At 36.6% G+C, this 13,659-nt stretch overlaps 1 protein-coding gene across 1 annotated transcript; it reads left to right on the top strand.

Moving 5' to 3' along the window:
* The first annotated feature begins 2,713 nt into the window (after nt 1–2,713).
* LOC123318894 (chymotrypsin-like elastase family member 2A) lies at nt 2,714–12,295 on the top strand. Its single transcript, XM_044905670.1, has 6 exons — nt 2,714–3,059; nt 3,132–3,232; nt 9,572–9,678; nt 11,380–11,525; nt 11,673–11,953; nt 12,010–12,295. Exons 1-6 carry the CDS (start codon nt 2,990–2,992, stop codon nt 12,187–12,189), a joined length of 885 nt encoding a protein of 294 aa, XP_044761605.1. The 5' UTR covers nt 2,714–2,989; the 3' UTR covers nt 12,190–12,295.
* The last annotated feature ends 1,364 nt before the right edge of the window (nt 12,296–13,659 follow it).

Below are 13,659 nucleotides of genomic sequence, written 5' to 3'. Positions count from 1 at the left end.
GTTTCACCTGTAGGCATGATTTTGGGTGGAAAACCCTTGTGTGCTACTAACAGAACATCCACTATTAAGACAACTTTTTGTCTCAGGGTCAGTTGAGCAATTGATCGAAAATTGACCTGTTCGTCTTCAAAAATGCATATAGAAATTAACTTAGGAAGTTTCATTGAGCTTTTTTTTTCAAAGAAGCTGAATAGCAAATTAAATGGTTCACATTTTCAATTGACTTTCACGAAACAAACTTTTTTTTTAAGGAATGAAGATTTATTAAGAGTTTTCTGGGTGTTTCAATACGTAATTAACAGTGTAAATCAAATTTTTTTCCTACAGTACCCGATTTCAGGGGTGTATTTTGAGGATTATCGAACGAAACAGCATTTTCCTTCAATTCTAGGTAGAACGCAAACATTTCGACCGTTCATAAACCGAGGCAATACTCAACATTTAATTTATATCAATTATATGCCAATAAAGAATCCTAACATGGGTAACTTTCTTCGAGAAACTTGGTCGTTGATCGCTTGTATTGCATCTACTTATCGTTGTACGTATAAAACAATCGGATAATTTGAATAAAGCCAAGATGACCGCTGGATCAATTGCCACTTTCTCTAAAAGCAGCCACGATATTACATACCCTGAGTTTGCCGAGCGAACGACCATTTTCAATTTGATATTGTTAGGGTAAAGGATCCTGAGAGATTCTGGAAGGAACTGTAAAATCCAAGAGGCTGCAGTTGGACGGAGATGGTTGGGGATTAAATGGTTCATTTCTGCGAACATTCTACATGATTGTGCTCTAATATCGTTGAAATATGTTTTTTTTTTCGGTTAAAATGCCTTCTGTAAGTAGCCATTGGCATAGAAGAACTGGTATTCATCCATATGTTGAACCAACTGAATAAATAAAAATGGAGATAAACGACAGAGTTCTTGTTTGTTTTCCAGCGTTTTTTGTGTGAGCCTATGTTACAATACCTTTCAATTGATTAAAAAGAAACAGGAAAAAATCGGAAATGGATCGAAAATCAGCGTGGATCCTAGATTCTTAGAACTAGATAATTCCTGATCAGCCTCAAGCTGAAGTAGTTTGTTGAAATTTTCACGGGACATTTAACATGCTTTCGAACAGGCCAAGGCAGCGTTTTAACTGTAATTAATTTTAGCCGGGACATACAGGATATCCCCGAAGTAAATAATATTCATCTAGTTAATGTACATGTGTCTTAGACGTAAAGAATAGAACCTACCGCACAATGCAATTTATCTTAATTGAAATGCTCAACAGTAGCTTGTCTCCTATGGACTTTCATCGTGTTTTTGTCCAGAAGAGATTGAAATCTCTCCAGGTAATCTTAAAGATTCCAGGAGCGGATTATTGGTAGATGTATCTTTGGATTGTATCCTGAAAAAACCGGATCAATATGATGACATATTGGAGTTGTGAGTCTTTGACTCGTACAAATATTTTAACAGTAGATTCTTAAGGTCAAAAGAAACACTTTTTTTCCATATTATTTTTTCTGATTCGGCCCTGATAAAAAGATATAGCCGAGGATATAGTAATTTTCATAATGAACGGTGCCATCCCTGAAAAAACAGAATTACCTTCAGAATAACTAGCTAAATCTGTGTAACTACACATCTGTGGATCTTTTGAACAGAGTTGTATTCAGCCAGAGTACCCTATTTATCAAATTTCACAGATAATTTTTGATTTTCGAACATCAATTTACTCAAAAACGGCGCATTATACAAGAAAATATGAGGAACACTTCTATTTTACAAAACGTTCAAATATTCATTAGATAGAGTGAAACTTAGTTTCAAGAGTTGGGTTCTTTGAATTTTTGGTATTTTTATAGTACTTGATAGTCATAATGAAAAAACTGGAAGACGTGGGTGATATCTTGTATTCGAAAAAGATTCATCAAATAAATGACAAACTATATTCCGAAATTCATTTCATTCGATAAAACCGTTTTTGAGATATAACTAAAAATAACATTTTTTTATGGTTTTTCAACAGCCTGTATCTTTCAAACCAAGACGATTAGAAAAAAATGGTAAAGGAAAAAAGTTATTCTTTCGACCTGAAGAATCTGCTGTTAAAATATTTGTACAAGTCAAAAACTACCCTGTAGAAATGATTTGATAGGGAGCAATACATCTGTCTGGTGTTCTCAATGTGTTCTGAACCTAAAGGAATCATTGTCCTATATAGATTTGACTCCTTGGAGTTTCATGTGTAGCAGTCCCTTGACCACCAAAGCATGAAATACTAGAATCAGAAGACGATTTAACTAAACACCGCACCATATACTTACAAGTCTCCAACTTTGAATGAAGTCAGTACAACAAATACATTTTTCCTGTTAAAAATAAGCTCATAGAGACCTACAGACAAGACAGGGATTGTTTTCGATGTCCATCCGACCAACGAGGTCCATTCTCACTTCTAATTCTTGCTTTGGGAGGTTACAATAAGCTGGAATACATAGTCTGAAGATTGTGGTTGATTTTCTTAGGTTTCTAGAAAGAATCAGGTTGAATTTTAAGTATAAGTTGACGAGTGAGTCACTTCCAGTGAGATCTGCAACAATTCCGTGTACGGACAATCAAAACTGCAGCAATAAACTTCTAACCCCCGCGTTGTTCCATCCAATCTCCCAAACAATCAATCATGGCGCACAATAACTCATTACCGACAACACCATCAATCTGAGCACTTCAATTATTCCCATCTACAATTCCCACTCGCTTATCTGGGTTACAATAAAGTGTGGATAGCCAAAGCCTCGTACGCCAGCTATGCGACCACTTTCATTGTTATAACTATCACTCTCACTTGATCATTCAAACGACCGGTCAGACCGTTGGTAGTTGTAGGAGTTCCATTCCTCGATGCACCACAAGAACCCCTTGGACCCAATCCCCGATCGATTGGTACGAGATCTGAAGCTGGATCGCTAGGAGGTCCACACATCGCGAGATGAGCTACCAGCTCAGGGCCATCTTGATCCTGCTGGTGATACAGGAGGTGATCTTATCCACGCAGCAAGGTAGTTGGAGCTTTATTGGTTTGAGGTCGAGTGTTCTGTGCTATTAAAGTGTTATGTTGTGTTCTTGTGCAGATTGCGGGAGGAGTGTCAGGAGGTCCAGGCAGCCACGAGTAGGTTCTCTTGGGAGGATTATACAGGGGAAGCAGAGCGTCAGGGGAGCTTGGCCTTGGCAGGTGAGTTGAAGATGAATTATACTGGTTGAAGCTTCAAATTACACTTGTGTCACTTGTCTGAACGTATAACCACGAACAAGGATTATTATTTTGGCCCTGACTCTTTTAGAATTACAAATATACAGGGTGCGTTCTAGAGCAATTTGTCTAGGGATGATTTTTCAACAAAAAATAAGTGTTTTTTGTTTGGTATTGGGTCCAAACTGCTGAGTGAGGTTGGTACAACCCTTAAAAAGACCCTAAGCATAATCGGTTTTTTGTACTCAACTTCTGAGATGGGTACCCTAATATACAGGGTGAATTTTTGACTCGTAAAAGTATTTTAACAATAGACTCTTGAGGTCAAAAGAAACACCTTTTTCCTTTACCATTTTTTTCCGAATCCGCTTGGTTTCAAAGATACAGGCTCTGGAAAATCCATAAAAAAATGTTATTTTTAGTTCCATCTCGCAAACGGTTTTATCGAATGAAATGAATTTTGGAATATAGTTTTTCATTCATTTGATGATTCTTTACCGAACACAAGATATAACCCACGTCTTACAGTTTTCTCATAATGACCATTACGTAACATAAAATTCCAAAAATTCAAAGAACTCAACTCTTGAAGCTAAGTTGGAAGTTGTCTAATGAACATTTGAAAAAAATTGGCTGAATACAACTCTGCTTAAAATATCCACAGACATGTAGTGTCACAGATTTGGCTAGTTTATTCTGAAGGTAATTCTGTTTTTCCAGGGTTGGCACAGCTCATTATGAAAACCTAAAATGGCTATATCTTTTTATCAGGACTGAATCGAAAAAACTGGTATAGAAAAAATGTTTCATGTTTCTTTTGACTTCAAGAATCTACTGTTAGAATATTTGTACGACGTATACTCATCTGTTGATTGTTGTTTGAGGATACCAATAAATAATTAGATGGAATGTATCAAAATAATATTTTTTGTAGATTTTTTTAAGAGTGCAAATGAATGGCTGCATTTGTCGAAAAAAAAGGTGGCACTTCAGTAAACATCCTGTATTATGAAGGGTAATCAACAAAAATTCGTGTAATTTCTTCCCTTATCATAGATCAAGTGTGAGAACCTCACCATCCTCATAACCACCTGAATTTGCAAATCGAATTAATTAGTTTTATACAAGCAAATAATTCCGCAGATAAAAATGATTTATAGCAAGGGGACACCAATCTTCTGTACATCATTCCGAACATCGAACCGTATATAATCAAATTAAAAATCGCGATTAAAGATTAAACGTTCCGTATCAGATTCAGCTGGCTATTAATTGAGGATTTAAAATGTTTTTTTATTGGCCGAATACTCAATAATTCAGAAGGTAATTATAAGTTGACCTTTATGTCTCCATATTCTTATTTTTAACTCGCGAATAATGGGATTCGTCAAATCAAACAGAGATAGCTATACAGGTTCAGCGAAAACATATCTCAAGGAGTGATTTCAGTATAGTAAATTCCATCTTTTATAGTTCGAAGCTTTATTGAATTTACATTATCGTTGGATATCGAAAATAGGGTGGATATTAAACATGCAATCATTCATTAAAAAACGCTCAATTTGGAAGGTATTCCTGGATCTCTTGACAAAAGCAAAGGGGAGCAGTATTGAGCTAAGGAATTCATCTGTAGGTCCTCATCTTCATAATAATTCAAGAGAAATTATCTGAAGATGAATTGTAAAATGGAATTTCATGAGCCATATATTTCTGAAAATTTGTACAATGAACTGTATACATTCCTCTATAGTGTTTACTGAACAATGTCAAAGAAATGGTCATAATTAAACAAGAAACTACAAATTTGATATAGAGATCCATCTAAGTGATAGAAAGCTTTCGGCTGAAGCTATTCAGGCAAATTTTTCCCTAGAACTAGCTTCTAGATAGAGAGTATTTTCATTTCTTTTCGACTGAGGGTAACATCTTTTTTACCACCCAACTTTTGATTCTCAGGACTAGCCTACTAGCTAGTACAGCCTCCTTTAGAGTCGTCTAGAGAGAAATCTGAGGTTTAGTGTCATCATTTGTCGATTGAAAATTCCCAAAGCGCCATAATTTTGTCTGTGCTTCATTCCAATGGTGTATTATCTCGAAAAAGAAGCGTTTAGATTTCGATCTGACGATGAGTAATAAAGATGGGTCAATGACACTTCTGTAAATACAAAGCCATCCGATTATTATGCTGCATAATGACGTAACAAGTTGCTCAGAGATGTAGTGCCAAGTGCATCCATCTCCTATTTATAGCACCTACCATTCAGCTCTCACTGGCTCAAGAAGAAGTTGTAGATTTCACTGCAATAAAATCACTTTCTCGTTGCACTGACAGCATATGGATGATGTGCATTGTTGGGATTTTAGCGGGAATTTTTCGTGTAGCTAATGATCCTTCGAGTCAGATAGGAATATTTCAGTTTTGCGTACCATTGCGGAATGTTGAATGCTATTCGGCTAGGGTTTTCTGTTTTTTTCTCAGGATTAGTTACCTGATTTCTCTAGAGAAAGTATTGCAATCGTGAAAATATAAAAAATCGATTCTTTTTGGGGAATCCGCATGTAACATTATCCTTTCGATGACGTCAATTCCTTATGGATGAAGATCTGAATTTTTTATGGTCAATTGGAGAGAAAATTTCATGCTTCTTCCTTCTCCAAGTGAATAGTGGTACAATCAGGAATTTTTCCGTTTCAAAAATGAGGAATCTCACAGTTACTCCATGGAAAAATCAATATTTTCATTGCAAGGTCATTTTGAAGGCTCTGGATGTCGCTACTTAAGGATCAGAGTTTGTGAAAGGATGTGTCGAATGCTTGAATCAACCCAGTAGTTGGATATAACTATTAGATTAGAAAATCTGTCTTAGAATATCAGTGCCTTCTACAATTACGAGGGATATATTGGAAAATTCTTAGCCTACTATAGAACCAAACTAAATTTCAATGTCAAAATGTTTTATTACTCAACATATTCTCCTCTTGATTGGATACGTTTATTACAGCGAAACTGCAACGTCTCTAGACCTTTGAAAAAAAAATGTGTCTTCTTGCTCTGCAAACCAGACCTCCACAGCTTTTATTAACTCTTCGTTGGAAGAAAATTTACGACCTTTTAAACTTTTTTTCAGTTGAGGAAAGAGATGATAGTCGGATGGAGCCAAATCTGGTGAATAGAGGGGCTGTTCTAGTAATTCAAACTCCAAATCACGAATTGTTTGCATGGCAACATGAGATTTTTGTGCAGGGTCGTTGTCCAGTAAAAACAAAACACCTTTGGATAGCTTTCCGCTTCTTTTCTCTTTGATTTTTTCCCGTAGAGTGGTCAGTTATGTCGAATAGTGATCTCCGGTTATTGTTCTACCCTTATACAAAAATTCAATCATGATTACTCCAGGCAATCCCAAAAAACTGAAGCAAGAACTTTTGCAGCAGATTTTTGGACACGAAACTTCTTAGGTCTTGGAGAACCAGAGTGTCGCCATTCCATCGATTGTTGCTTTGTTTCTGGATCGTAGAAATGTACCCAAGTCTCATCCATAGTAACAATTCGGTTTAAGAAGTCTACATCATTTTCAAATCGAGCACAGATCGAACGCGATGCTTCTACCTTTGCACGATTTTAGTCAACATTCAACCATTTGGGAATCCATTTTGCAGCAATGTTTCTCATGTCCAAATTGACGTGAACTATACGATGAACGCGTTCGTATGAAATATTCAGTTCTTCAGATGTCCGTTTTAGCCCAATTCGATGGTCTGATAAAATCATGTCATGAACTGCATAGATATTTTCGGGGACTGACACAGAAACTGGCCTTCCCGATCGGTCATCATTTTCAATGGAAAATTTACCTCTTTTGAAGCTTGCAGTCCAATTTTTCACGGTCGCATACGAACGACATTGATCACCAAGGGTATTAAGCATATCTTCGTAAATCTGCCTTCCTTTTAACCCTTAAATACAGGTACTTGATGCTGGCTCGATATTCACAATATCGGTGGACATCTTCTTTCTTTTAATTCATTGCGTAATTCTGGTTTACTTTTTTGACCTCAAACTTCACACTGACACTTCTAATGAGTTATTGTTCGTTGCTATGGTAACACAATATTGTTTCATGCATGGAACTGGTCTATTATAACTAGATATCAATACATCCTCGTACATAACAAAAAACTATTACAAAGCGAGAAATAAAGAAGCATCCATGTATGTATTTCCTTCACACTCATACATAAAAATAACTATGTCAATATCCAGCATTGAACTTCAGTGTTTCCAAGTAGGACGCTGGGTGTATCAAGCCAAATCCTTGTGCAGGATCTCCTGATCAAACTTCAACCAATGAGATATATTCGAAAATACTGTTTAATTCCTCATTATCCTTGTCAGCTCTGAAATTCGCAGAAGAATGCCGTAACTAATAATTAATGCCAATATAGTCACACCCATCTTATCAATGAAACAAGTAAATCCGTCATGTTTTAATGACGATGAACGAACGATAAATCAGATTTTATATCACATATATTCGCAAGGGAGAAGAGGTGAAGATACACTCTGTGACATTAGAATTGAAGATTGTTGATGGGGAATACAAAGATCTTATCTATATGGCTGGTTAGCTTGTCTTCCAGACACCTCGTCTTCATTCTCAATTCGAGAGTACCACATTGCCAAAAATCCAGTCGAAAATTCCTTTTTTCTGCTTTTTTTCGTTGAGTGTATCTATTCTAGTCATGGTGATAATATGATTGATGCAGAACCACAAGGTCGATAACATAGTTTTACGCAAATATTTCAATGCATTCTGTGGTTTCTCATAATTTTTCCTTTGAATATCTAAAATATCTAAGCAGACAGAGGAAGGACAAATATTTCTGTGTTGTGGAATCTAAATGAGACCGAACTGCTTCAATTTTTTACGGTCTATTAATTCAGTAAGGATGGACGTATTAAAATTGGATGTTAGGCTCGTCGAGTTAATGTTTCAATTAAAAATAGATTCCATCATGGGTTTTTATGATTGTATTCGATGGTGGGTTATAAAATTAACATAATCTGGAAGGACGAGAATATGGGTTGACTATTTGAGTAGTTTATTTTGATCAATCGAGTGCTTAGGACTGACAAATATTTTTCTAACGTTTCAGGAATTTGGTAATGTAAAATCAGATTGTTTTGTTTATAGCAATGATGATAATGACCTTCTAATTGAAGTTTCGTTCAGACTTATGATGAGTATTGAGTACCAATTTATCCAATAGTGGAATTATGAAATTATCTTAATCCACTAGTGAGATAATGATCAATACAATCTGGAATTTTAAGTATTTATTATGAAATTCACACTCCCTTCCAGAGCATCCAGAACATCAATTTGTCCCAGATATCTCAGATTAGGTCATATTTATAGCCTTGGCACTTCTAAAGAAGGACCATTGGACAGATCCTGAAATGAGATGGGAAAAAACAACCTCCCATATCGTCAGGTTTTAACTTGTCAGAGACAAAACAACGCTGAATTCACATAGCAATGCACAAACGGCAGTTTGGGCTCAAACCTCAACCTTCTAGTACCTCCAGTAGTCCACAATCTACACTTTCTGCCAAAAACTTCCCATTTGCAGTAGTTCTTTTGAACGTCACTTTAACTTGATGGTGTCTCCTGCTGTGACATTCAAGCGTTTAAAATCAAGCATCCACAGTTCATACACCTCAATATATGCTCCCTTACTTGTCGACCAAGAAGTTAACGAGCAATGCACCAATTTCGTCACGTAACTAGAACCCTGAAGGCGTCCTTCTGAGGATAACAACGACCTGCCTTGGCACTAAATCCTCGGAACTGGTGTCATCAGTCGATCAATAAGAAGAATCTCGATAATCTTGTTGTCTGAACAACTTCCGAACAACTAGAGGACCTTATGCGGTGCTAACAGGGTCGTATTCGATGATTTAATTGATCTTCAATTGAATCGCTGGTGGAAGTTTTTGTGGACGTCCAAAAAGGGATACGTTTTTTGAAGCGAGAATCATGAAGGATTACGCTCAACCTTCAAGATTGTAATAAGTCGGTTAACTTGTTGGATGTATCTTATCGAAAAGGCTGGTATGATCCGTGACATTTTGACAGTTTAATTAAGTTTCAATTTGTTCCTTGATGGATTCTTTTTGTCTGTCAACTTCACACTGACATGTGTTATTGTTCATTTCTATGATATCGTTGTTTTCAAGTCATTCCAATTATGAGATTCTCACTATATTTCATTTCATATGCATTTGGATCTTCGTGTTTTTAAGTGATATTGATTTTTCAGGTCTCTCTGCAACTCTTGCATCCTGAATTTGGATTTCTAGGACACTGGTGCGGAGGCACACTGATTGCTCAAGATTGGCTATTGACGGCTGCACACTGCGTCAAAAAGTGAGTGGATGAATTCCATCGATTCAAATTTTATTTGAGCCGGTCAGAGGAAAAGTGGTATAAGTCACAAATTCCGATTTTTGAGTTATACCGATATTTGGGTACCAAAGGCATTGATAGGTATGGAAAATTTTGTTAAGAGGAAAAACATAACTCGGTCAAAACGACGATTTGACTCATACCACTCATAAGAAGAATAATATGCAACCTTTGGTACCCAAATATCGGTATAACTCAAAAATTGGAATTTGTGACTTATACCACTTTTCCTCTGACCGGCTCATTTAATGTCAGTTAAACACATAGTCTCTATGTCTATGGTTAAACATCACTTTACTTGTCAATAAGTTCTACTGTGTTATCATAGACATAGAGACATGGACTGAGCAATGCCAGCATGAAATTGGCTATTTATTAGAAAGAGAGAAAAGCTCGTCGGGACATACCTTTCTTTTTTTTGTTCACATAGAGGTGAGTGTAGACCAATCAAAATTCTAGAAAAAGGCAACTGCATTCCCGACGTGTTTTTCTCTCTGTCACTTTTTTTGACCGTATTTCATGCATAGATATAAAGGGAAGGCACAGTTCATGTCTCTATGTCTATGTGTGTTATAGAAATAAGTACGTCATGCAAACTCCACAAGATTCTTCATGAACTGATTCGATCTTGTGAACACAGTAACTAATTGCTGAATTCGAACCTATGTCACTTGTCAGATGATCAATTAGGTCCTTTCGTCATTAACTTTGGGTTGATTGTTGTTAATCCGTGGTAATTGGCAGCTTATAACCAAGTCCTAGTCAATTTATGATGAATTAAGAAGACCTATAACTGAATGATCCAGAGCCTCTTGTCTCACACTCTCCCGTTCTAGAATTCAGACAAATTTTCTAATAAAAATCACAAAATAACTCAGGAAAAATATCTATATATCTAATAATGCTTCAATTCGAATCAAAAACTTTCATTAACTTCCTCAGGAACAATATTCAACTAAGATGTATTGAAAATTTCCTCATTGCAAATGAGATGCACATAACCCTTAATTTTGACTGGATTTTTTCCGAGAAAATTCGAAATCGCATAGCTGCATGCCTTTAGGAAATGCTGGATTAATTAATTAACTTCATAGTTGTGTTGTCTTCTCTTCCATATTCACTGCATTTTTTTGCGTACAGAGAGAAGTACGTTGGATGAAAGTGCTTCTGTCTGATCCAATTACCCTGATACACTCAGACCCGAAAAAAGTTCACCTTTATATATGTCGCATGTAGAATTCAAACTCCCAACTAATAATTAGTTCTTCAGCGTGAAATTCTGTATGAAATTCCGCTAAGCAAGACGTTTTTTTCCATGTTGTTTTACGAATATCAGCGAGATGATTTCTACGAGCATGAATCTGAACAATAGCTAACTGATGTGTTATGATATGTTCAGCTGCTATTATAAACATTTAGAATGATCTTCACATTCAACTTTCAAGAACAAAAAAATTTGGTCTGATATTTTCAGTAGATTCCATGGTGGTTTATAAAATACCCCATATGAATTATTCATTTATGTTTTATATTGTATTCTTTGTTTTGTTTCGTTTTGTCCACAAAAATTCCTATGGACAGTTATGAAATTACGAATTTCCTTGCAATAGTGACTGCTCAGCTAGATCTTTGTATTCTCAGAATGAGGTCAATCTGTTTCAGCGATCTTTTCAATCTACCACTACCTCCCCTGTGGACGGCAGTACTAGGAGATTGGGATAGGGATGTGGAGGAAAACTCAGAAGAAAGGATACCTGTTGAAGATATCATCATACACGAAAGATTCCACAACTATCAGCATGATATTGGTATGACATTGGTATAATTTGGTGGGATTCTGATCACTTATAGTTCGGCATTATCAAGAAGTACTTCTTCTGTCTTTTATCCTTCTCTTCTGGCAAATGGTTTTATGCAATAATTAATAGTAACTCGTTTTTTCCTCACTTTCACAGCTCTGATGAAACTATCCCGCCCTGTGAAGATTGTTGGTGACAGTCGAATAAGGTCAGTGTGTCTTCCCACCAAGAGACTCACTTACAACCAAACCGCCAAATGCGTGGCAACTGGTTGGGGAAGGGACGTAGAGGATGGCATGTTACCTGGTAAACTCCTGGAGGCCAAGGTACCAGTACATGACAACGCTGTGTGCAGGAAAAAATACGGTCATACCGTGACCATAAAGTCAGGACATCTTTGTGCTGGTCACTTGGATGGCTCTAGTGGAACCTGCGTGGTTAGTATTCCTCACTATATCTTTATGAACTTCTGATTTGGTTCTTCTTTTTTCAGGGTGACAGTGGTGGTCCTCTGCAATGCATACTGAAGGATGGAAGATGGATATTGGCAGGTATAACATCCTTCGGTTCAGGATGCGCCAAGCCTGGTTTCCCAGACGTTTATACCAGGCTTTCTTATTATTTACCCTGGATCAGATCTAAGGTGAAGACACTGACGACAGTTTTGCTATGACCAATGAGGAACAGTTCGAGAACCACTAGAATGTTTGGAACCTTGAACCTTTAGAAATATTATGTATATACTTGTTTTAATTTATTCAATAAATGTGTTATTTATTTCTAGTTTTATTGAATGTGACCAGAGAGTTGTAGTTTTGGAATTAAACTATGGTTTGGTTGTTAAAAATTTTGTACCTAAGAAAGATGAAGAAGATTGACGAAAGTCTCCTCATCCAAACAGTTAAAAACGATTTCTATTGGAATAATAGAAGGTGGTCAACCACTTCTGTGTCTTTAACGAACTGTTTTAGTGGCAAAGTACCATAAGATGAAAGGTGATATCACACTTTGGCTAATATTGAATGAATTGGCCACTTGCACTCGTGTTCAACAAGCCTGAGGCAACTCATAGGCTCTGTAGTCATCCTCAACCAATGAAACTTGTCTTTGCATGATGAAAATTTAATCGCAATAATTCATTAGGTCCTTGAGCCTTTATATTTCATGGATCATGTAGTCTGAGGCGTTAAGATATGTGCGATGTACTTAACGCCTTCTTATTTTGGATGAGTCCTTCAACATTTACTACTTCCTCATTCTTATCGAGTTTTTCGATAGTTTTTTGCACGATCTGACTGCGTAATAACTTCAGATCAATCATGGAGAGATAACAACACTTTCATTTTCATCACTTCTTGGGCGAACTCCTCACATGGCAGCTTGGAAATCCATTTGGATGCAAATGAAACACGACACCGCTCATTCCTCATCGTCCGAAGAAGGTTTTTTCATCCGAATATGGCTAATCGAGATAAGGGGATCTGCTGATAGTCGTTTTGCCGTGTCCAAATGCGGAAATTGGACATTGACCTTGTTATGGTTTCTCATAACGAGCTAGACGAACACTATGTTCGATTTATTTATGGTAATAAGTCAAAACGCGCGAAAGAATAGAGGTGGTTTAAATTGGTTATATGATATGGTGGTATTCGGAAATGTTTCCTGTTTGGGAGAAGGACGCTTTCCCAGAATCGCCTATAAATTATTCAGTTGTGCATAATTCAGATTGGTGTACAAGGGTATTTCCGAAAATATCGATAGGTTGTTTTTCTCTCCAGATCAACAAATTTTTTGGATGAAACTTGTATTGCGCAGTATAGGGAAATTCGATAAAACTTGCCGGCTCATGCGTATGATGTGAACAGAATGTCTAGCTCCCTTATTGAAATTATCGAAACACCTACCATTTCTTACTGACCCCAACCTTACCGATAGTTACCGTTCGAGTAGTTTTTCTCTCAATAAAACTAACCGTAGATGGAAATGTGATACATATTCTGAAAGAGCAACTCTTTTAGTAATAAATCTGAGAATTTCATCCATTTAGGTGCAACCGTTCGGTCTTGACGAATTTTTAACTGAACCCATCTTTTTCAGGATTTTTCGAAGGTCAGCTTTCGAGTCGTTTATCTCTCAATAAAAG

Source organism: Coccinella septempunctata, chromosome 8 (genome assembly GCF_907165205.1).
Source record: "Coccinella septempunctata chromosome 8, icCocSept1.1, whole genome shotgun sequence".
Lineage (NCBI taxonomy): Eukaryota > Metazoa > Arthropoda > Insecta > Coleoptera > Coccinellidae > Coccinella > Coccinella septempunctata.
Note: the sequence above shows the minus strand (reverse complement) of the source record. Positions and strands in the feature narration are given on the sequence as shown.

Coding starts and splice junctions, on each gene's coding strand:
- LOC123318894 (XM_044905670.1), top strand. CDS start 2,990: ATGAGCTACCAGCTCAGGGCCATCTTGATCCTGCTGGTGATACAGGAG. Junction 11,526..11,672: donor CAACTATCAGCATGATATTG/GTATGACATTGG, acceptor TCACTTTCACAG/CTCTGATGAAACTATCCCGC. Junction 11,954..12,009: donor GCTCTAGTGGAACCTGCGTG/GTTAGTATTCCT, acceptor TTCTTTTTTCAG/GGTGACAGTGGTGGTCCTCT.